General features: G+C 34.0%; 1 protein-coding gene across 2 annotated transcripts; it reads right to left on the reverse strand.

The window, feature by feature from the left end:
* LOC149966707 (optineurin-like) lies at window positions 1-23959 on the reverse strand. 2 transcript variants are annotated; one of them, XM_090153874.1, is made up of 13 exons: window positions 23792-23959; window positions 16838-17151; window positions 16244-16458; window positions 13265-13498; window positions 9667-9756; window positions 5777-5857; window positions 5169-5380; window positions 4943-5104; window positions 3831-3924; window positions 3079-3372; window positions 2101-2282; window positions 1083-1182; window positions 1-252 (listed from the first exon to the last, which is right to left on the reverse strand). In XM_090153874.1, the coding sequence occupies exons 2-13, from the start codon at window positions 17139-17141 to the stop codon at window positions 154-156; spliced, it is 2067 nt and encodes a 688-aa protein (XP_090010000.1). In that variant the 5' UTR covers window positions 17142-17151; window positions 23792-23959; the 3' UTR covers window positions 1-153. The 2 variants fall into 2 exon arrangements, with proteins under 2 accessions (XP_090010000.1, XP_090010007.1); XM_090153881.1 differs by lacking the exon at window positions 23792-23959 and adding an exon at window positions 20956-21052.
* Between the last annotated feature and the right edge of the window lie 1244 nt (window positions 23960-25203).

A 25203-nucleotide genomic window follows, 5' to 3' on the forward strand; every position in this document is an offset into this window, starting at 1 on the left:
ACTAAAGCAAGTACATTAAACGTTAACAGTTAAAATTCCAATAGTCTTTATTAGAGTACTTAATGAGAAAATAGTTTAAAAAAGAGAAAACTTTAGTTCTACATCCCAACTTATCTTCAAAACTTCATGCTTTGGAGGGTTTACAATATATATTTAAAGATAAGGATCTTCGCTAAAACAGCATCTTTGAACATGATTGGTTAACGCTTGTATCCCAGTGAAACTTGCAAAACATCGCGGACATGTCCTTTGCTATGAAAAATGAGATCGCAGAAATTAACATTCTTCCAGGTGAAAAATTTGGTGGCTTCAAACCTCAGAAGATTAAAGAATATACCAATAAATAAGCTTCACTTTCTTTAAAAAAAAAGATTGCTCTCTCTATATCCCTTTTCAATATAACCGTGAATTTATTTCAACCATGAATATTCAACTTAAATACCCCAGGACACTTGACGCTAGAAAGAAGGCGTAGCTTTTTAAAAATTTACAATTCTGTGATTAGCTGTAAAGATTAAGAAACGCTTACGGAAGCCAATTCTATCAAATTTATATTTCAAAATTAGAATTAAAATTATGCTCATTCTTTTTAACAATTAAATTTTAATAAAACTGAGAAAAACTGACAATGAAAATTTTGGGCCTTTATCAAGTTGATTTCAGCTCAAAACATGACGCAAAAAGTTCATTGCTTGAGTGTATTTTTGCATGGCTTGATAGCATTCCACGTACAAGTCACCATGGAAGCCAGGGATCAAATCCTTTTAACTCTAGTGAACATTTTCAATACTTTTTTGGGTAACACATGTTGATTGGTATTATAAAAAGGGTATGGATACATAAAAAAAAACTTTACCTATAAAAATATTTTAAGTTATAACAACGAAAATGTTTACTATAGACATCTGGTTTTGAACCCCAGTCTCCGGTATTAGAGAGTAGCCTGGTATTTCCAAGCCATGGTTAAAGTATAAGTAGAGAAGTTGGGGGCACTTTGCATCATTTCATTGTTCACAGGTGAAATCAATTTATGATATAACTAGTCTAGTTATCTAAGCTGTGGCTTATTAGAAAACACCAACTTTATCTGGATCCTCGTAGGACCTTGGATTTGATTTAGGCATGCTGTCTCCACCACCACAGGCTCCAACTAGTTCCAAAGATGAATTGTTCGAACTGGAGCTACCGGTGGAAAAAACTTCATTTAATTTCATTATTACTCAAAACCATGTAAGCGTGACTGATATTTGAAGGAAGTGTTGCATTGATGGTGTTTAGACATTTATGGAGCAATATTTAGTGGAAACTATTTGACCCAAAAGAACTACACTTTTGGCTAGTACTGTTACACGAAATCCAACTTTTGGCACAAAGTGTATAGCAAATACATACACCAGAAATTATTGGACAGTGTTTTTCTGAAGTGTAACAAAAGTGCTACACTTTTTGTGCCGTGGATCACCCTACTTGATAAAAGGGGGGAGTTAAATCTACACTGACACGTTTTTACGACGCAAAATGGTGGCTTTCTAAATGAGCATTTCACCGCTTCAGAAAGTACTTATCTCAACCCTTGATAACAATGTTACAAACCTACAACAGTATCTATTTCAAGGAAAACAAGTTCTAAACTCAGCAAAATCATTTTTCATATTATTCCATTAGAAAAATTCAATTGACTTGACAGATACTAAGATCCCAAAAACATACATCATCCCACAGTCAAATCTTTATCTTTCACCTGCCATAACTTCTCTAGCAGAAAGATGGCATAGAAACTAAATAGCAGAAGAACCAGAAAAGAAATGAGTGTTCCAACAAAATTAAACACTAGTATGGTTTTACACATAAATGTGTTGGAAAGTCTAGTTGCCAATTAAGATTTACAGACTAAATTAAAGCACTGTTGTTTACTTCTAAGTTATTTGGGAATTACACAACAAATTTAATTAACTATTTGTTCATGTGCCAAGGCTTAATTAGACCTTGCCAATAATGGTCTGCATTACCTTATATAGTTAAGAAATTTCAATACCCTTGTGTCAAATGACAACTTTTGAAGTATTCAAATTAATAAAACTATTTAAAATTCCACCTTACCTCACACCAGGCTTGTGAACAGGGCATTTTTTAAATTTAGATGAGCCCTCAACATTTTGTTCATGTTTTCGATGATCATTTCTAGCTGTACCTTTGTCATGTGAATGTTTGTGCGGTCTGCGGTAGATCTCTGCTAACTCTTGAGCAGACTGTTGACTTAATTCATCAGTTAATTGTACAATCTTTAAAAAAAAATCCATTTTAATACTGGACATACTTATAAAAATGATGCAAAACAGAATAATATAGGTTTGCTTGTTAAGTGTGGATAAAATGATTATGTAGTTCAAATCATTGGGAAAAGTCTTCATAAAATGTCTAATATCAAATGTTTGGAATGTATGTCTTATAAGAGCTAAAAGTATCCATCTAGGCCATTAAAATTAAAATACTCCTTCTCAGGCTTGATGCAGACGTCACTGGGCGCGAATTTTCTGCCTAATCAAGGAGCCTGGCTCAAAAATCACTGCGCTATGTAGGGATATTTACCTATTGATAAGCCAAAACTTCCCAAGCAATTAGTAATGAAATAACACTAGTACTCCCTAACATTTTTAAAAAATCAACGGGGTCTATGAAGGTACGTTTAAACAATTAACACTAGCAGGAGATGAATACTCCTAAGAGTATTACTATATACTTCTACAAGTATTCAATTAGTTTACCTAATTGCTAATTATTATTTTCAACCAAAACCCAAACAAGCCCTAAACTTGGTACATCAGAAATAATTTTTTTTTTAAGTTTTAGAACATGGTCATCAGACAGAAAATTACAAAGCTATAAACTAAACCTTTTTTAGAATAGAAGTTATATAATTAGGGGACTACAATGGTTGAGTAGGGGAGATGTAATATCAGCAGACATCAAAACGTTTTGAGTTGAAAAGAACTTCCCTTTTAATTAGTTTATTGTTATAACTGCTGTGCAAAATTAGGGCAATGAAAGTACTATCTTTAACTAGACCCAGTACAATACCTGTGCTTGCAATGTAAGAACATCTTTCTTTTGATTTTCTATGAGTTCATCTTTTTCTTTCTTTGCATCATCAGATTTTTGCAATTCTATTTGGAAAAGTTCGTTTCTGCTACGAAGTATCGGAATTTGCTCTAGCTCGCGTTCCATCATCTGAATACGTTTTTTCATTCTTTCCGCTTCCCTCAGCTTCTCTTGTAAACTTTCTTCCAAATGAATAACTTTGGCAGTTAATTCATCCAAATGTTCTTGACTTTGACGCCTTTCAATTTCAGAAAGAGCTTCTATCTGTCTACCCTGAAATATTACAAAATTAAAGAAACCTAAAATCCACATATTTACCATTTAATACTAGTTATTCTAATTTTATAGGGGCGCTTTGTTCGTGTTACCATATGTAACAATTACTCAAAAGTGGGCCCTCTGTACACATTGTATCACACCAAAAAATGGAAAATTCTTATAGGCCTTGCTCTATTGAAAAGGTTACAATGGAAGCAAAATCACATGAGTGCAAGGCACGAGCTGTACTATGGATTAATAAATTTAGAAACACACGAAATTCCACGCATTTTAAAAATTCACTTCACTAACTTCCTTTTGCTATCAAAAAAGTTTGACACATTTTTCATCACAGAGTTGGGAAAACGTAATTTACGACATATCCTGTGAACAAGGTTTCACTAACAAAAATGCTTTTTTTGGTATACTTATGAGTGATTATGTAACTTATGATGTTACTATATGATGCATACCTGTGTTTTAATATCGGACTTGTAGCTTTCCCATTGATTGACCAATGACTGGTATTCACTACGAAACATAGCTTGAGCCTCTTCTAATTGTTTCCTTAAAAAGGCAAATGATTATTTTTTATTTTCTGGAGAGTACAAATAAATTTTAGGCGTAGGAACATGTAAAAGGTAGATTTATCATTGATGTAAAATAGTGAAATTTGAATATTTTCATAAAAGCTTAAATATGATAACAAAACAAAAATTTCACTAAATTAAACTAATTATAATTTAAAATATGTTTAGTTTTATAACAAAGAATTACAGGTCCCAGGAATGGAAAATGGTATGTACTGGCCTTGGCCCTAAAACTTCCGATAAAGAAAATCAAAAGAACCAGAAATATGCATGTCAAGAAAAATTTTAACTAGAAAGAGCAATAGTTTACATTCCTGGGTGTATTATTTGGTTGAAGCTATAAAAATTTGCAAAACTGAGAAGGACTTCAAGAGTTCCATCAGTCACAAATGAAGAAACGTACTACAGAAACTAAAATCAAGAAAGGCTTGCACACACCTTTTTTTTACATGGCTGGTAAAAGCATTTGTCATGTATCATTAATTGACCGAACGGTTTCAAGTAAATAAGGCACTAATATGTCAAAAACCCTTAATTCTTCATATTTACGTAAGATATGACAACAAATCGAATCAGACCGTATGTGGCTAGATTACCAGCTGGGCTTGGGTGCTTTGTCGAACTTTGTCTATGGAGTTTTACAAAACACCACCAACTCATACTCTTTAGTAGTTTGTCATGCTTTTCGTACTTCAAGCGCCTTTGGAAATCTAGCTTAACTACTGCCCCTGAATTAAGTAAGCTGGAAAATAATTCCAAATTATTGAACCAGAGCATAACGTTCATGACTATTATTATCAATACTAATTCTGCTTTATGGTTGAAATATTTGAAAGTTTCATTCTTCAGGCATTAAAGACAGCATGTTTCTTTAAATCAAACAAAAAAATTAAAATTTGACTATCGTTAAATGTGCTCATTTAAAAACAATCCCCTACCACAAGAAAGCTACCAACAAAAATACCATAGGTTTCATATTAACATTTGGTACATACTTGTAGCTTTCTTTGGCATCCTGCTCATCTTTTACAACCGTTTGTAAAATACTCAATTCATCCCATAGTTTCTGCACATCAGGCATGGCCGTTACAGAACCCTTCATGCTGGCTAGTAATCTTTCTTGGCATTGGCCAAGTTGTTGATTTATACTTTCAAACCTACAGTAAATTATACTTTCAATATCAAAAGCAACTTCTGTACTTTCATACATTGTCAACAAACCTGACTTGACATTTCTCTAACTCTGTATTAGCACCATTAACTGACATTATTGACTTAAGCATTCCTTCATCCATAATTGAGATTGTTTCTTCTGGAGGACCAGCTATTGAGGTGAGCGAACGAACCCAACTAGCTCCAATTTCTCTCTCATTCTTTTTCATTTTAATTAACTCCTCATTTTTATTTTTTAGTTCAACTTTCAACTGCTTGGTCTGTTTAAGCGTAAAATATGAAAGAAAATTCATGATACAATTTACAACCCCAGTCTTTGGTAACTCCATTTTGGAAATAACAGATAGTTCTTTAAGATATTTTTTACTAAATCTAAGTTAAATGCAATAAGGTTAAGTATGTCGTCTAGTTCACTCGCTGAAATACAAAAGGTTTTGACCTAGGGCAGGATATTAAATCCAAATTTGAAAAGAGTGCAATGGATTAAACTTCACATCCATAAATAGCAGCAAAAACAGAGGTAACACATGTTGCTTTAATCAAAACTTTATGAATAAATAGGGGTGAAAGCCTAAATAATACTTCAAGAAACCACTTCACATCTTAAATACATCCATTTTACAAAATAGATTACTATGGAATTTGTTATGACCAACCTGTTCTTGTTCCTCCTTAAGTAAGTTTACAAATAATGTTTTCTCTTCCGTCATAGCTTCAATAGTTAGTCTCATCAATGCCTATTAAAATAATTGATAGTCAAAATAACAAGCACCAACGAAAAGGCTTCACGTATTATCACGTGTGTAGTCTATAGTGTATAGTATGTTAATTTGTTGACTTATGTCATGACCCTTACAAGGGAAGGGTCGTCTGCTAAAACGGCTTCGTTATGTTTTTTTTATATTTTGAGACAATAAAGTTTATTGTATCACGTTGTTCTACAAAAGATGCCTCGTTGTCATTGATTGCATTTAAGCCTAAATGGATACTTAACAAAGATTAAGAGTCTCTGCTTTTGAAATGAGCTTAACATAAGTAAAAAGAAATGGCATCAAGCAAGAATGAAGAGTTATTTTGTTTCCCAAAACTCGACGGAACAAATTACGCCGATTGGAAAGTGGATGTCAAGATGGCCTTAGCTGCAAAGGGCTTAGGGAAATATATCGATTCCAATACCACTGTACCAACGGATGCAACTTTATTAGAAGCCTTTAATGAGAAGAAAACGAGAACTTTGGGTTTCCTTTACTAAACATTATCACGAGATATACGCCGTTTACTGAGCTCAACAACCGATTCTGTGATAGCCTGGGACCTGCTAAAAACCACTTATGAACCATCCTCAAGAGCAAGGCTCGCCATGTTACGGAAAACTTTCATCGCATGTAAACCAGAATCTGGGGAGAGGGTTGAATGTTTTCTCAATAGAGTTCAAGAAGCATCAACGGCTTTGGTCGAAGCAGGAGCTACAGTCCCTGACAGTGAAATATCTTTTCAAATGATGGCAAGAAAACCCATGTTGATGTTCTACGTTTCGAAAATGATGATGATGAGGACATTGTGAAGCTAAGTATCAAAACGAAAGTAACCCCGCCGAGAACACTCCCTACCTCTCCTAGACACCAGATGATACAAGAAACACGTCAAGAAGCTTGTGGAGAAAAGACCAGTCCAGGAAGAGATATTGAACCAGATCAAAAAGTGTGGAGGCGTACCCCAGTGCAGAGAGTAACAGGAATAACAGCAGGAAAATATGATATATATTATCGATATGGCGATATGACTTCGGCTTTGAGAAGTAAACGTGAGGTTCTAGAATATTATAAAGCGAACAACCTAAAAATAGATCCAGAGTCAATAGACTATTCATCAAAGAACACATATTCAGGAATTTGCAACTTGCAAACAAGTACTGAAACGGAAACGGAACAAAAAGAAGATGACCCCTTCTCCAATCTTGAAGTATGTTTCACAAATATCGATTATTCCGAAAACGTACGAAGAAGCAATCCAAACAAAAGATGTTGTAAAATGGAATGAAGCCATGGATGAAGAGATCGCCACATTACGTGATAGAAATGTATACACACAAGTACCCAGACCAGATAAAACAAAAGTACTTGGAAATAGATGGGTATACGTCCGGAAGAGGGACGAAATAGGACATATTGTTCGTTACCGGGCCAGATTGGTTGCACAGGGTTACGCCCAACAAGATCTAGGACAAATTAAAACTTTTCTTGGCATTGATGTGGCAATAACGCCAATTGGAATCGTATTATCACAAAGACGATACATTGAACAATTAAGTCGACAATATGACATGATACCTTGGAAACGAGTTTATGAACCCCTGAAGTTTGGAACAAACATCATAAAACCAAACCAAGATAAGCAAGACCTAAAGGTACCATACAGAAACATGATTGGTGGACTTTTATTTATCGCAAGACATACACGCTAGGACATATTATATACCGTCAATGTCCTTGCTAAATATAACAACGATTTCAACCTAGACATCTGGAACCATTTAGTTCACCTATGGAACTACGTGGTTACCACCAAAAACAAGGTCTTAGTCATGGAATACACAGAACAGCCAGAAATCATCGCATATTGTGACGCATCATGGGCATCAGATCCAGAAACCAGGAAATCCACCTCAGGTTATCTTATCATGTGTGGCGACGCACCTCTCGCTTGGAAATCAAAGAAACAAACATTAACAGCGTTATCAACAATGGAAGCGGAATTAATTGCCGCAGTGGAAGTGACCAAAGACCTTATATATCTCCACAACGTCCTACAAGAATGTTCACCTATATTACCATCATCCTTCCCTGATCAAATTCAACTATGGATAGACAATCAAGCAGCTATACAATATATGAAGAACACAGTTGACAACTCACGAACAAAATACATGGATTTAAGAGTAAAATTCCTGCGGGAAAAAGTAATTGAAAAACTTTTTGTTGTTATGTTTGTGCATTCAAAATTTAATCAGGCTGATGTATTCACAAAAGCATTACCAAAAGAAAAACTCAATGTGTTAACTGATTATGTAAAAGAAATCTGATTAGTGATAATTAGTGAAGCAGGGGGAGTATGATAGTCAAAATAACATTGCAAGCACCAACGAAAAGGCTTCACGTATTATCACGTGTGTAGTCTATAGTGTATAGTATGTTAATTTGTTGACTTATGTCATGACCCTTACAAGGGAAGGGTCGTCTGCTAAAACGGCTTCGTTATGTTTTTTTTTATATTTTGAGACAATAAAGTTTATTGTATCACGTTGTTCTACAAAAGATGCCTCGTTGTCATTGATTGTATTTAAGCCTAAATGGATACTTAACAATAATTCAAAGTACATGTACAGATTCATTTTTCCACCTCCAACAACATAGAAAGCTGCACGGTAGCCAAAATTGCATTCCATTTCCACTATGTTATATTTCCCTATCCATTTTGTTTCTTAGAGTAATATTTCTATCCATTTATATTCAGTTTCATTTCGTAATTAACCTTTCCGTTCGATTCTATTCCATTATCCCATGTATGATTTCCGTCCGTTTCTGTGCAGTTTTATTTTTCATCTATTAATAGTCCGTTTCTGCTCTAAGTTTGGTTTACCCCCAAACGTTTTCCGTCCTTTACTCAGTTTTTTTCCTGTTTAGTTTTATAAATTAGTTATTATTTCAGACAACGACGAAAATGGAAGAACCAACAATTCCTTTCAGTCCTAGGAAAACCTGCAAGCATTAGATTAGGTATATTAAATTTTTTGAAAAAACTACTTTAAACTCCATTAATTATTGAATTTTACTAGTATACAATTGTAAAGTGTCGTTCACCCTCTTCACCCACCTCTTCGAAGCCTGGAAGGTTCGCTAGCGCCGACCGTTATTAACTTTTTAGTTTATCTTGCTTCAATTCCGTTCCATTGACGTTTTGAAATTTTTGACAGATTGTTACGATATTGCCGTTATTGGTTATTTTATTCCGATTCTGTTCCATTGTTTTAATTTACAGAAATTTGCTTCCAATTCATTTGGAAAATCAATGCCGTTTACTTCCCGTTCTTTCAGATTTTTTGAAATTAGCACATATTCCATGAAAACTGAATAAATGTCATTCCATTTCAGCAATAAAGGACCCTTAAACATTTGGCCCCTTTTGCATTACCCCCTTCTGTAAAGCTGGACCACTTTGAAAAACCCCTCCCCTCCCAAGCCCAGTGAAAATTTAATAGGCTTATGTTGCACATTCAATTACAGCTTTATTGCCTTTAATTTCCGAATTGCCCAACAGCCCAAGTGTCAGATTAAACTGTTTAAATGTATTCAAACAGGTGACACTTTACTTTCTATCACTAAATATCCAGCCAAGGATTATGGGTAAAGGGAAGGAATTTGAGCATTAGACAGTAATTGATACCTAGAAGCATGATTTGAACATGTCACTGAATTTAAAAGTGGTGTCTTCTATAAGAACTTAACACTGTTTAACAGATAATATGAATTATTTTAATTTTATTTACCAGTTCATCACTGTTGTGAGATGAAGGGCCATTATGTACAACTGCATAGTCCATATCTTCCTCAGTAACCAAAAATGGAGTACTCTGAACCTTAAAAAATGGGGATACAAATATTCTATTTTTAAAGAATGACATTAAGTGTTGCATAATTTACAAACTCTTAAAACGTGGGCTTAAGGACTATTCACAAAATAGGTAATGAAAAAATTTACTTTTTCGACTTTAAACTATGAGTTTCATCAGTTGATATCCGATGCAACCATAATCAGGGAGAAAACTAGCACTAATTGATCATAGAAGCAGGAAACTAACGTTACATTGGGGATTTCAGATCACAATATAACTATGTATTCGTAAAAGGAATTGCCAAAAATTGAGAAAGGGCTTGTGAACGTCAGAAATTACAGGAAAGCAGCAGTGTAGCCATGTATCGCACCCTTTGTAGTAGTCTGCTGTAGTCTATTATTAATGAAGGGGTGAAGGGCTAAGGAAATGCCCGTTCGCGCACGTCGACCAGAGGTCCATTGTGCAAACCCGAACTTTAAGACTTAAAAAGTCCAATATCCGACACAAAACAGAGAATCCTCTTGGCCGGCATATTATAGAAATCAGAAGTTTCCAGTTGATGCATACCAAGACGCTCGAATCTTTGGGCCGCGTAGTAATCGCACCTACAAAGCACATGAGAGGCGGTTTCCTCCTCAGCCTGACATGCCGTACAGATTGGATCATCACTGATTCCAATCAGGTAAAGATGTCTGTTAAAGAGACAATGACCTGTAAGTAGGCCAACGACCAACCTGATATTAGATTTGGAAAGCGAGAGCAACTCGTTAGCTCTCTGCCTAGAGGGGCCCGAGATAAACTCTTTAGCCTGCCTTTGGCCATCCATCTCAATCCAAAGCTTGAGTTCACGGTCAGTCATGGAGTTAGAGATAAGGCCGCGAACTATGCTAGAGGGTGTAGAAAATTATAACGTGTCACTTAATTGGATAATGTACATGTAAATGTATTGTATCATATTCTTAGTATTTGTACGCGCAGTTAATAAAATTAATGTATATGTATTGTATATAAAAAAAAGACTGCCTTTTATTACGCGAGCAAGCCCGCTCCTCGTGATATGTAACGAGTCAGTCTCGATGTACGATTTGAATTGAAAAGTTGTTTAAAAAAGAGGAGTCTTATCGAAATTAAAAATAACAGTTTATAACGGAAATTTGGCAGATTTATTTTCACCACAATGGCTTGTCTGAGTAAATCGGGATCCATGGATGGTTTTATACTAAAATTTCGACGTATTATCGCATAGCTAATATACTGTTTCAGTCCGGAATATTAGCTCGACGTTCACTCTCCCCAACGAACGCAGCATAGGAAAAGAAAACAGTCCACCAAAGGAATCTGATTTCCATACTTCGGCACTCCCCCCTCCTCCAATTTTCTTTAGAGGGGATAGGAACGGCAGGTTCAGGACCAAAGAACCCAGCCTCTGCCCCCTTCTTGGCTAAGACATCGGCCCTCTCATTACCATAGTACCCCCGATGGCCAGGAACCCAATAGAGCTGAACTTTATTGTTGGTGCCTAGCTCCAAGAGGAGGTTCAAACAGCTATAAACCAGTTTTGAAGAGACCTGAAACTGGTTAAGAGCCTTGAGGGCTGCTTGACTATCCGAATAGATTTGGATAACCTTTCCACCAACCATTCTGGTTGAGCCTATAAGCTCCCATAGCAGCAGCTTCCTCTATGAAAAGATGAAGAGGAAGAATGTTCAGGAGAATTTCTAGAGAAGCACTTAGGGCTGTTCTCATAGCTCCTGTGATGTTGACACAAGCCAGCCTTTGAAGGGTGCGCAGATCGCTCTGCACAGTCTTAATTCGGACTCTTGGCCACCAGACCACCGCAGTATAGGAGAGCAATGGCCTGATGATCATGGTGTACAGCCAGAAGACCACTTTAGAGCTAAGAGACACTACTTTCAAAAAATATCCAGGTAAAAAATAATGGAACAAGTAATGTCTGAAAAACCTTAGAGCCATTTTTAAGGCTAAAAAGACATGTATAAATACAATAGGGTTGGCAAAAAACCTGCTTTTTTAAAAATTGAAAAATCCAGTATTGTTAAATCCGGCTGTAACCGGTGGATTAAACCAGATAAAACCATTAATAAAAAATGATCAAAATGCTTAAATCAAGCCCTCATTGCTCAAATTTCCCGATTTAAAATTACGTTTTTGCGCGTGACAGTACCTTTACATTGTGAGGTATAGCAGACTTATAACATGGCATCGTATTTTCACGCGCAAAATTAATTTTAAGATACCCTAATTGCTTATATGTTAGCTCTCATTACTTGCGACAAAAAGTGAAGGTTAAGTTTTGTCAATGTTTCTAATTAATTTCTCAATTTTTTTTATAAAAAAAAGTGGTTTTAACCATGGATTTTTTTGGTGGTTAAAACCGGCTTAAACCAGGGTGGTTTAATCTAGTCTGGCTGGCTCTTGCCAACCCTGAATATAATAAAGTGGAAATTTAACCGCTCCTAAAGAAATTGCCAAGAATTCAGCTAATTCTTTGCAATCTTAATTTTTATACGGGGCAACTTGAGACATCCCTTAGAACCGTGGAACAGCAATGTGGAATAATTTACAACCAACGATCAACAAATTGAATCTCACAATTTTGGGATGAGGTAAGTTATTAAATTTATCCAACTATACCATATTAAACTTTGTGATAAGAGGATTTACTATATCAAATTTCTCTAAAATAATTTAGGTTATATTTTTAATTTAATTAACTGTATATGGACCTCTTTGTAAATCAGACCTCTCTGAAAGAGCTATCCAATAAAAGCGTTTTATTATTATTATTATAATATATGAGCTAAAGAATGCTAAAATCGCTCTTGTGGAAGTTGTTTTGGTGTTCAAGCCCTTACCAGAGCCAAATGGAAATTATAAACTCTGAATTCATCGAGCCACTTTTTGTAAGTTGTATATCAAGGTAAGCGAAGCACCACATACTTTTGGAGATATGATCAGAGAATTGAACATTAAACTTTTGTAGCCAACTTTCCAGCCTTAAGTGTAATAAGTGGTAGTATACATTAATATTAAAAGATTTTGGAGACTGGTAGTAATGAATGTGTAGTAAGTGGTTTTTGCTTCAGAAGCTTAATAGTAAATAAGTCTCTAAATGTACTTCTCTATTAAAATTGCCCTGAATTATGGCAATATAAGTGTTCTTTTGCTGCAAGTGATATTTGAATTACTACAATATAAGTTCTTTTTTTGCTAGTGATATTTTTTCTTGTGATATATTTGAATTACTACAATATAAGTGTTCTTTTTTCTTGTGATATTCTTGCCTGTGGTATAAGTTTCATTATCATGAAATTTCATTTCAACTTATTTAGAAATGATGCCTTGTGATTTAATTACACAATTTATGGAGCTTAGTCACCTTGTAACTTATAGGTCCAAGATATATTATGATTACTTTTATTTCTACAGTACACCGATTGTTGCCTACTCGAAAAGGTGCACCAATTGCTGAAAAATAGGTTTGTATAATTTCTAAGAAAAGCAAAGATACCTGTACAGCAGGAACGGATGTGGAGTAATCTTTTTTCTTTCTCATTTCTTGAAGCTCAGAATGTAGCTTGATTTTGTCATTTTGTAACGAACTTACATCACCCTGCAGTTCTTTCACAATCTCTTCAAGATGTAAGCATTGAAATTGCTGACTTTCTAATTCTGGCTTTAAAGTGGCTATTTGAAGCTCTGCTTCTTTCAACTGTTTATCCTTTTCTTCAAAGTCTAAGCACACCTGTGATGTAATTAATTAAATTTGAATATGGACTGGAATATTTCAAAGCTAAGTGTGATTTAAACCAGCTATCACAGAGAAAATATGGAATTCGTAAGTCCATAACAGTGCCAATATTTTTTCAATATGGACATATGAGAAGGACCTTTCTGTCACTCAACAAAGGGAAAAAATTAATGATGCGACATAAGAAAAACCACAAAGAATATGGATTTTACGAAATGGCTATTAATTATCTCAAAGTTTAACCAACAATTAAATCTTTCTCTAGCTGTTTATTAATGCATAGTCGGCAAAATATCAACACACCAACGCATGACCGATTTTTTTTATTTTTTTGGATACTTTGATGATACTGAACATTTCTGAGTCAAAATTTTGCGGAAATGAAAATTCAGATATTTATTTTGTAAAAATAAGAAATAAATATGCAATAAAAGTAAAGCATTGTCCAATTTATATTTGCAGAAATGGTTAAACTTGATTAACTTAAATGTTAGTAAAACTTTTTACATGGCCACACCCCTCTGCAAATTTTGGTTAAGCACCTATTTACGAACACAAGACGAGTGTAAAAAAGTATCGTGGAAAAATACCACAACATATATTCATAAACTTAGGGCACGCAGTTCCACCCCAACCCCATTCTTGCTAATATCGATGGGCCGTCTAGCATCGTGACCTAGAGGACATATTTCCAAGAAAATACTGCACAAAACATGACATGTGGTTAATTTTCAAAAATCAATATCTCCACGAATTTTCATTTCAGTATCGTCTAAAGTATCAAAAATATGAAAATATCGGACATGGGTTGGTGTGTTGATATTTTCTTAATTTCTCAAATTGTGAGAATGAAAATTGTCACTGAGACTCTTCGAAAATTATGAAAAATAAAACTTTTGTAGTTTTAGACCATTCCTTTTGGTCAACTTCGACTACAGAGTGACGTATAGACAAGAGCGATTTTCGAATCGCACATCATTATTTTTCCACTCTTTAATTTTGTATATAATCTCTTAACGTTAATTTATAGAGTTTTAATTCTGGATAAACTTTGTGTACATTTTTTTGTTATGATGTTTCGTAAAAACATGAATTCTAAATTTATTTTAATGTCTGTCCATTCTTAGCCGTAACACTTACAAGAATAAACACTGTTTTTTCAGTTCGTAGAACTGGTTTTTGTATAATTTATGTCCCTTTTTCAGAAGGAGAAAAAAGATTAAATGGAACGTAATAATATTTATTTAGCTGAAACCAAATTGGTTTCATATGAAAACACTGTTTAGAACAGCGAAGACTTAACGAAGTATTTAATTTCTAGTCAAATTTAAAGATAATTCATGAATAATACAAAATCTAGTTGCAAATTGAGTTTCTGAAATAAAATAATTAGCGATTTGACTTGTATGTAATTGTAATTTTGTTTTATTTCCAGCTATTTCGTTCTCAATTGGATGCTTTTGTATACTTTTTGAATGTTTAATAAAGCGAAGAAGCCAGTGTAATGGTTAAGGACGCGCATATGAAACTAAAGGGCGTGAGTTCGACTCTCGCTTCCGCAAATATCTTTTATTAAAATTTTTAATTTTAATTTTACTTTCAGTTTGAACATTTTCTCTGCTTTTTATATCATATAATTTATATTTAAATTCCTTGAACTCATTATCTTGTCATTTTAATTCATTTTGGCCTCCCAACGCCATCTTGTTAAAATTTTTTTGGAATTTCTGTATTTCCTTACCAAAAAATAAGTTGGATCTTAGTTGGTATTTAGTTGGTATACACATTTTAGTTGACGTTAAGTTGGTTTTAAGTAGGCTCAAGTGGTCAGAATATTTCAATAAACTAGTTAAAGGGGTAATAAGTTGTTATATTTAAGTTGATGGGAAAATACTTTTTCCTTTAAGTTGGAAATTAGTTGGTTTTTAGTGGTCAGAAAATTACATATTATTTGTAAGTTGGTTTTAAGTAGGTTTTAAGTTGGTATTTAGTTGGTTTAAAGTATTTCCTAGACCACTTATTTTTTGGTAAGGGATTTGTTCTCTCCACTGTGCCCTGGCGCCTTTCCCATCTCGTATTCCCTCTCTCCCTTCTCTGAGAATGGACCGTCTGTTTCCCCCTTTACCCCGTTACCGCTCCCCAAGTAGCCGGTACCGCAAAACGAGATTTTGCCAAGAGCAATGCCAAAAAATCGAATTTCTTTAAACTAATGATTAAGCAGTTAAAAAAAACCCAATTAAATTGAAACATATAAAAAGGCACAGGTTTCCGGCGTCAGGAATCCAGTGGTGGTTTTAGATTTCGCCTAAGACAAATAGTTTTAGAGATATAAAAATAACAAGTAATGTATGTTAAAAAGGATCTCAGTCGAAATTTCGGGGCGTACGGTTTCAGCATAGACCAAAGCCAGGCGATCCGGAACAGATTGCGTTGGAGAAGGCCGGAGTCAAGGGTAAGAGTAAACAGTAAAGCTATCGCTTTACTTTAATATCAAAATATTTTTGAGTGTTTTCTAAACAAAATTATTTGAATCTGAGACATTGATATCTTTTTTGGGCTGGCAGAAAATTTTTTTGCCAGACAGAACTGTTTCTCCACAATGAAAATGGTGGATGTTTGTGCCAGCAGAATATTTTCCTATATTGGTCATCTGCTTTTTCAACCATTATTCTGAACTATCAACTAAGACTATTGGGTAAGAGTTCTATTACCTACTATTCCCAAGATGTTTGTACAAACCTTTTCTTTGTCTTGTATCAAGTTATCCATTTGTTCTTTGGTTATTTCTAACTCTTCCGAAAGTTTTTTCTTTTCTTCTTGAAGGGATTCGGTCAACTGTCTCATATTCTCAACTATTTCCTTTTGACGAATTCTAGCTTTGTTGTACTGTTCTTGCCAGTTTACAATTGTTGCAAAATGATGTCTTAATGTAACATTATTTTGTTGAAGTGCCTCTAAAATATAAAAATAAACATTGTAAACAGGCGTGGACAGAAAATTAAATAATGGCTCAATTTTTTTCTTATAAAATATACACATTCTAGTCTTTCTAATAAAAAGTGGCATTTACGTAATCAGGAGACACGCATTGTCATTCAATAATTTGAAAAAAACTTAAGTTAAAGGGTATAGCATTTTAGCCAGTGAAGAAAATTATTTAATACTCTTATACTCTTATAAAAAGCCTTTCTCAACTCTTGAGACTGAAGGAAGGCTACCTTATGTTTGATATTCATGGCAGAAATTAATTGACCTACGCATGTCTCTTAAGAAGTTTCTGCTCTGACCAATATTTCATAACTAAATTAGATAAAAATAAACCCTAGTCCACACCTTTTAGTTCAACATTTTCTTTCACGATATCTCTCAACTGTTGCTGTATCTCTTCAGTTGAAGATGTTATCGAAGACATTCCCATTTGCTGATTAATCCCAGGAAATTCGAAGTTGTTCAAAAAGTCTAAATTTGATCCTTGAGGAGGCTCAACAGTGTCCACAGAAGGATGAGAAATAATACTAAAATCTGATGTCAAATCATCATTGTAAACATCTCCATTTTCAGTACCCCTTGGACTTGGAAGAATACTGTTTGTTCCATAACTTGAGTTAGGAACTGAGTTTTCCATTGTTCTCACCATAGCAGTTACCCTAAAAGACAAAGATTAAGAAATCTATTACTAGACTGTCTTTAAAGCAAACCCAACGCTAAAGTGAAGCAAATTGTTGTTAGCCTAAGTACCATGAAACTGTTGGAAAAGAGAGTGACCTTTGAGCTATAACATCACTACAGTAGACCAAATATTTACTTTGTCGAGTCTTCTGTTTATATATACCATGCTTTATTTGTGTGTGTGTACATAAAAACGTGTCGATGTTAACGGTAATAGTTATGGTAGGGAGCTGTTGGCTCGATCTCGTGGCATGCAGGGCTTGCCACCACCCTCCTACGCATTGTAACCCGGCCGCCTTAATTAATGGTTTAACAGTAGCTTGATGACTTAGGCCTAAGTTGGTGCCTTGGGTATTAGCCTAGCTGATTATTATTATTATTATTATTATTATTATTATTATTATTATTATTATTTATTTATTTATTTATTTATTTATTTATTTATTTATTTATTTATTTATTTATATATATATATATATATATATATATATATATATATATATATATATGTTTATCAATTTAATTTTCCTCTTAAGTTCACAATAAACACTTTCATAGTAAGTATATGCCTTGTATTTTCTATCAGAAACTACTAATAGAATAGGTTTGAATTTAAGTAAGTAAATAATAATCAGATTGATCGTGTTGTTAAGGAAACTTCCATTTGTAAGCAGCAAATAAATATCTAGGCTAATAACATTGTCAAAGAAAAATTTCAATGAGACCTGGTTTTACATGGAACATACAATCCTTGTGCTATTGAAAATGTTAACATGGAAACAAAATCTTGTGATCCCAAGGCATGTGCTGATTGTAAAAGCAAGAATTTTGCACATTTTCAAAATAGGTTTCCCTTCTATATAGTTTACGTCTTGTTTTTCAGAATGGAGTTTGGCCTTACATAATTTATGTCATATCCTAGCTGTTAATAAGGTTTTATTAAACAAAAAAGACAACCCTAATATAACCTCAATTTCCTGTAACTCTTCTGAAAACTAACCTTAGCTCTTAGTTATGATAATGCATTAATTATATCTTATGATTTTAACTTTTTAGTGAAAGTAGAAAAGTCAGAATTCATGGAGCCTCTAATCACTTTCTGGGACCCTCTGTGAAATGAAAAGAAGGCTACCCTTGTCCAACAGCATTGAAACCTTTATTTAGCCTTAACTGAGTCAACTGCTACTAGGGACTTTAAAGATCTTCATGGATACCGATTTTCACCTAGTTACCGCAGTAGCTGCAGGAACGGTTGGGGATCCAATTGATATCTTATTTTTGGCTAGGGAATGGATGGAAAAGGTAATTTTCAGTTTGGAAATGCTACGAAATGGTAGAGTGGGTGTGGATCATAAATTTTTCCAAATGGGAAGGAAATGGTTGGAAGACAAATATTTGATAGGAAATGGGATGAGAACGATTGATTCAAAGGGAATGATAGAATTTATAATGAAATCATTACCTCAAATTTGGAATACTATATAAACTAGAACTATATTAATTTATTTTATTACACATGTTTTAGTGAGTTATTTTGCTCAAAATCAAACCACTCACTAAAAGCAATGTTTTTCTTTATACCTGGCTCTGGAGCTGAAGAATGCTGGCATGAAGATACAATTTAATAATAAAAATACATCTACAGAGACAATGAATGAAACAGTTATTATGACCAAGAACCCTCTAGTCCCTTACCAAAAAATAAGTTGGCTAAAAACCACTTAGGACAACTTGTACTTCAACTTGGTTTTCAGTTTGTATTTGGGACAAATGCCTACTTAAAAATAACTTAAATCCTCTTTATTAATCCACTTATTTCCAACTAAACCAGAATCAACATTTACATTTAATTACTTAAAAGCAACTTAAAAATATTATGTAATTTCCTGACTGCTAAAAACCAACTAATTATAAACTTAGCAAAAGCAGTATTTTCCTACCAACTGAATAACAACTTACTACCCCTTTAATAGTAACTTGAAATATGCTGACAAATGAGCCTACTTAATACCAACTCAATATCAACTAATAATGTGTATACAAACTAAATACAAACTGAAATCCAACTTATTTTTTGGTAAGGGGTGCAACATCACCAACATGGTTAATCGATGGATTTATTGAATAACTTTAATAAATTTATCTTAATTTGGTGCCTTTTTTATGAAGTTATACAACAATTAAAACACATTTTAAAGAGTAATGAATGAGAAGAGGTCAGAACTTATGTTTTATCTCATTTCCCAGACAAAAGTCTCCATTTTGTTACAGTAATGAATTCTTGCTGAGACTACTATTAAGAAGATTTAAGAATTCCAATGTCCATTAACAGAAACAGCAGATGCCAATTCAACCAATTAGTTCTTCATGATTTACAGATATTTTAAGTGTTAACTACCAAAAATATACTAACAGATGAATAGTGACTGGATTATTGAATTTCCGGTTTTTAGCTGACTCTGTTACAAAGTAGATTTCTGGTTTTTGACTGATACCAATATACTTGATTGAGAAATTTTGGTTTTAACGAAGTGATGGGGAGCTGGTAGATTGGGGATTTCTGGTTTTAACGAAGTGATGGGGAGCTGGTAGATTGGGGATTTCTGGTTTTAACGAAGTAATGGGGAGCTAGTAGATTGGGAATTTCTGGTTTTAACTGCTAATGATAAGAGTGGATTATGATTTTTAGATTTATAAATTTTAATTCAAGTTTGCCCTTACCAAAAAATAAGTTGGTTTTTAGTTGGTATTCACATTTAAGTTGATATTAAGTTGGTTTTAAGTGGTCAGCATATTTCAGTAAACTAGTTAAGTTGGTAATAAGTTGGTTTTAAGTTGGTGGGAAAATGCCTTTTTCTTTAAGTTGGTATTTAGTTGGTTTTTAGTGGTCAGAAAATTACATATTATTTGTAAGTTGGTTTTAAGTAGGTTTTAAGTTGGTATTTAGTTGGTTTTAAGTTGGTATTTGTCTCAAATACCAACTTAAAATATTTCCTAGACCACTTATTTTTTGGTAAGGGTGGCTTCCAACTGACGAATATTGTTATCATTTACCTTAAGTATACACACTGCATTTGTCTATGGTACCGTAAAAAATAGTTCTCTTTTACATGAAGAAAGAAAAATGTTTTAAAAAATTTCTAGGTTCTTGAAAAAACTGTAAAAAGAGTTGATGATCGAATTTCTGGATTATTTGATAGCAGATAGAGAACAAAGAAGGTTAAAATTTATAGATAGTTGGATGAAGGAATTCCACTTAAGCAAGTGGATATAAGAAATTGACAGGTTAATGGATTTCAGTGAACAGCAATATCTTGGCAATGGTATGCATAAAGGTAATAAAGCCCTGGTCTGTTTCAATGTTTAAAATAGAATATTCTAAAGAAGCCACTGTATGTATAAGGGTAATTAATGTATTAAAAAATTACTATATTCATACAAAAATATGACCTTTAACATGCCTAAATATACAGCTTGCAATCAGAAGAAAAATTCTACAATTTGAACTTCCTATTACAGAAAGTTTTCTAACATATTATTTGAATAATAATTCTGAATAACGTAGCAATGTACATCATAGAAGTTTCAACCCCGAAGTTCCATTTCAGATAAATTTGGCAAACAAAAATAAATAAACGTGGGATGCTCTTAAATTGTCTGAGTCAAAGAACCCTCAAACTAATTAATACCAACTAAAGATCAACTATTGCATTACAACTAATACTATTTTTGCGATGGAACAATTAGTAAAATTATGGTAGTAAAACCATATCTACACTCACCATACTGAAGCAGGAAGACAGTACTGGTAGTAGAGTTCAAATTAGTAGGTGGATTGAATGTACTTTGTGGAAGAATCCAACAAACCAGCAACAACGGAGAAAAATTTTAAATTAATATAGCTTTTAGTTTGCTTTAATGATCCACAACCAAGCGTTCTACATAATTGGTATAAAAATTACGAATATACCCAAGCTCAAATCACCTAGCCAAGGCCTAAATTCTGACAGCGGTAGATTAAATTGAACCCAGACGTGAAGTTAAATCCACTCAAGCACTACCGCACCAGAAGTAAAAACTGACCAATGCCAAGCGAATCTAAACCAACAGCCACAAACACCAAAGAAAAATAATGAAATAAGAGAGATAACCTTCATGACGTCAATAAAACCTCTTGGTTAAAAAGTGCATTAAATTGATCAACCAGAATGCCAAGTTAATTTTACTGAATTAACCATAACACCTTTAAACCAAGCATTTCTTAAACCCAAAAATGCATAAAAAAACATTAACCAAAACATAAAGAAATAAAAATATATAAATAGAAATAAAATATTAAAACTATTTCAGTTTGCACTTTAGAAACTAATATAAGCAAAATAATAATAAAAAAAGTTATCTAGAAAACACAACTGTATTGTGATAAATGCTTCATTAAAGTTTCCAGGACCCACCTACAAACAATTGGGCCTACATACCCTTACCAAAAAATAAGTTGGATTTCAGTTTGTATTTAGTTTGTATACACATTATTAGTTGATATTGAGTTGGTATTAAGTAGGCTCATTTGTCAGCATATTTCAAGTTACTATTAAAGGGGTAGTAAGTTGTTATTCAGTTGGTAGGAAAATACTGCTTTTGCTAAGTTTATAATTAGTTGGTTTTTAGCAGTCAGAAAATTACATAATATTTTTAAGTTGCTTTTAAGTAATTAAATGTAAATGTTGATTCTGGTTTAGTTGGAAATAAGTGGATTAATAAAGAGGATTTAAGTTATTTTTAAGTAGGCATTTGTCCCAAATACAAACTGAAAACCAAGTTGAAATACAAGTTGTTCTAAGTGGTTTTTAGCCAACTTATTTTTTGGTAAGGGTAGAATCTTGGATTAATAATAGTAGTTCCTACCTGGATATATCACTTGGAAAAAAACCGGACCAGCAAATGGCTTTTGGGACAGCAGCGCCGCTTTGGCGAAGTTAGCGGTGCATTTCCGAAACTCCCGTAACACGTAGCCTTCTACAAGGCAGAACCCGTAACAAACACTTAGCAAATGCACGCGGAACTATAGAGTAAGAACTACTATTATTTATCCAAGATAAGAATGTTTTCAGCTTCATAAAATTAAAAAATGTACGGAATACCTGTCTATGTTAGATATGGCTGCCAAGTAGTGAATAAGCAGAGATGGATTAAGCCAATTCGAGGCCACTGCCGGTAATAACTTCAGGGCCCTTTTGTTTTTGCATTTACATGTATAATATATGCATAATATTAAATATTGCATCTTTAGTTTTTCTGCTGTCGCAGTTTTTAACTAGGGATCTCCCCAGCTCAGGGCCCCTTGGAGATTCGGGGACCCTGCTGGCCACCAGCCCCCTTAACCCGCCCCTGTGAATAGGGATACATTCACTGCATACTTGATGTTAATTAAACAGATTAAAAACTATTTGTGGTTGGAAGCTTTTGAATGCTATTAAGTTTCTAAGTAGGTAGGCAATGCTATTTTAATACAATTTCCAATAGTAATAAGCTTAGTTTAATTAATATGGACACCTTTGGATACAAAAATTATACCCCAGGAATGAAATGTTGATTTTAATATGCCAGGCAGGCAAAGCAAATCGGATAAACCGCTAATAAGTAATACACTCCAAGAATGGAACTCTCGTATGTTCAATGGATCAGAAGCAGAAATGTTTAGAGGATCTATACTATAAATACGACATGAGGTCGAGTCGCGACACTTTCTAGTTACTTTAAATGTATGTTTATATGAGATTGTAACCACTCAAGTGGACATCCCTATCCACTAGAAGGCGCCTGCGACGTCTCACTCTAGTCAACAGCGTGATTCACAATGCCTGTGGGGCACTTACTCCCCTATCCAAAACTATATCGTTGTAGTCCCGCCCCCCAAGAGGCAACCGAAATGCCACGTACATTCTTCCGTGTTTTTGTCTCGCAAAGCGAAAGCACTCCTTCCTGCCGTCCTCTGTCAGCGACTGGAACTCCCTTCCTGAACACCTGAAAGTCCTACCATAGCGTACTCAGTTTCGGAAAGTGCTCGCTGCGTACTTAAAAGTGCACGACTAAAATCCCCCCCGTCTTGACATGATGGGTCTATGACCCTTTGTTAAGCAAATAGTGAACTAAAGAACTAACTAAAGAACTGGATGCGAGGGTATATGTGATTACACAATAATAAAACTAGGCTATGAGATCACTAGACTGTGTCCTGCTCTGCGGTCGTTAAATATTGCAGGAGTTTCATTAGCTCCAACAAAAAAAGTCACATTAGAGAGGTAATATTTTAAGTCTACAATATTCAACATCATAGACTTAAGTGCATTTGAAATGCAATAATTGGCAAAGAAAACGTGTGTCTATGAATATTCAAAGTTTAATTTCTACCATTAAAGGATAATAGGACTGGTCGTTCAATATAGAATACCCCCCCCCCCCGGAAATAATTATAATAACAAAACAAACAAATGAAACTGGGTCAAAGCTCAATTACGTTTTATTAAAGTTATTATGTTATGAGTAATGCGTATGCCAGCTATTGACAAATCCGGACGTAATGGGGAAATCGAAGAAAATATAAAATCTTTTCTTTACCTATATTCTTTCCAAAGTATCCAGTGAATCTTTAGAGGTTGAAATAAGGGACAAAACTCATCCTAAGTCTAACCTAATACAATTATTAATTATAAGCGGAAATTACGTTTCGAACAGTTGAACTACGTAAAAACTAAACTAGAACTTAAACAGTCAAAAGGGTTCAAAGTACTGTTTCAACAATCAAAAGTAAGCGAATACTTTTCTCCCGTCTCCGAGCAGTACACGGCCAATTTCCCTCTAGATTTTTGCTAGAACCGAAAGTAAAAAAGTTGGTAATGGTGTAACTCGGGACAGCTTAGAGCAGCCGAAAGGTTTCATCGTTGATGCACAACAAAGAAATTTTATCGTCGCGTTTATCTTCCAAAAAACCTATTTCGTTTCGTCTGCTTAGAATTTACAAAAAAATAAAGGACTGGTAACAGTGGTGCCAGAACGATAAAAATTTGAACTTTGAAAATTCTAAACCGGGAAAAAAGAGATCAGACCATAGAAATAGAAATTAGACTAGAAGCACGATTGGATTGGGCGGGGACGTACCAGCTAGAAGGCTGCCATCAGAGTAGAATCGCGATAGTCACGCCATCTCATAGAAACAATTTAAACTAAATAAGTAAATATGGTCAGGTGGAATAACATAAAAAGATCGTAGGCAACGTATTAAAAACTTTTATTTATTTATCTGGAAATAGAAACAGGTATCGGTTACAATTATATTAAGTTATTTAAACAGCTTTAGGAAAATCATAAAAATCTCAAGAATCTACTATATCTACCGTGTCACCCTTAAAGTCGCACGTTAACTTTCCCGCAATCATTGTAAGTCTGAAATACCACAAATCATCACAGTTTAACTAAATTTTAATTATTTCAGTGTGGTTTAAAATATGCCTACATGAGATTCCAAAATCTTGGTTTCAGTGTCTTTTAAACTATCGTCAGTATTAGTCAAGTCAAATTGAGTGGTTTCCGGTAGTTCACTTTTTCCGTAAGTTTTCTGAAATAACCTCTGATAAATAGGGAAACTAAATATTAATTACTAAAATCAATAAATTGGCATACTCTAGAAGATGTAAATATGCTTTGTTCTGGAATAGATATTTTTGGGAGCTCTTTCAAATTCTTGTTTTAATAAAGAAATTATTCATATTTCAGTTAGTTTTTTATTTCAGAATGTATAGGGTAATTTTTACTTGTGTAAGTACAGCATTGGATGATAAAATACGCAAAAAAAAGTAGATCAGTCCATAATTAACTTAACTTTAGTTACAGCATTTGCTTCCAATGATGCCTTCCATTTTGAAAGTAAATTTCATCCAGCAGAAAATGTTTCCTACACACAAAGTCATATCAAGCTTGTATCAAGTAATTGAAGATGGAGTCCAATTTTTGCGATTTAGAGCTAAAACCAT

The sequence above is a fragment of the Leiobunum rupestre genome, chromosome 1 (genome assembly GCF_980474605.1).
Source record: "Leiobunum rupestre chromosome 1, qqLeiRupe1.1.hap1, whole genome shotgun sequence".
Lineage (NCBI taxonomy): Eukaryota > Metazoa > Arthropoda > Arachnida > Opiliones > Sclerosomatidae > Leiobunum > Leiobunum rupestre.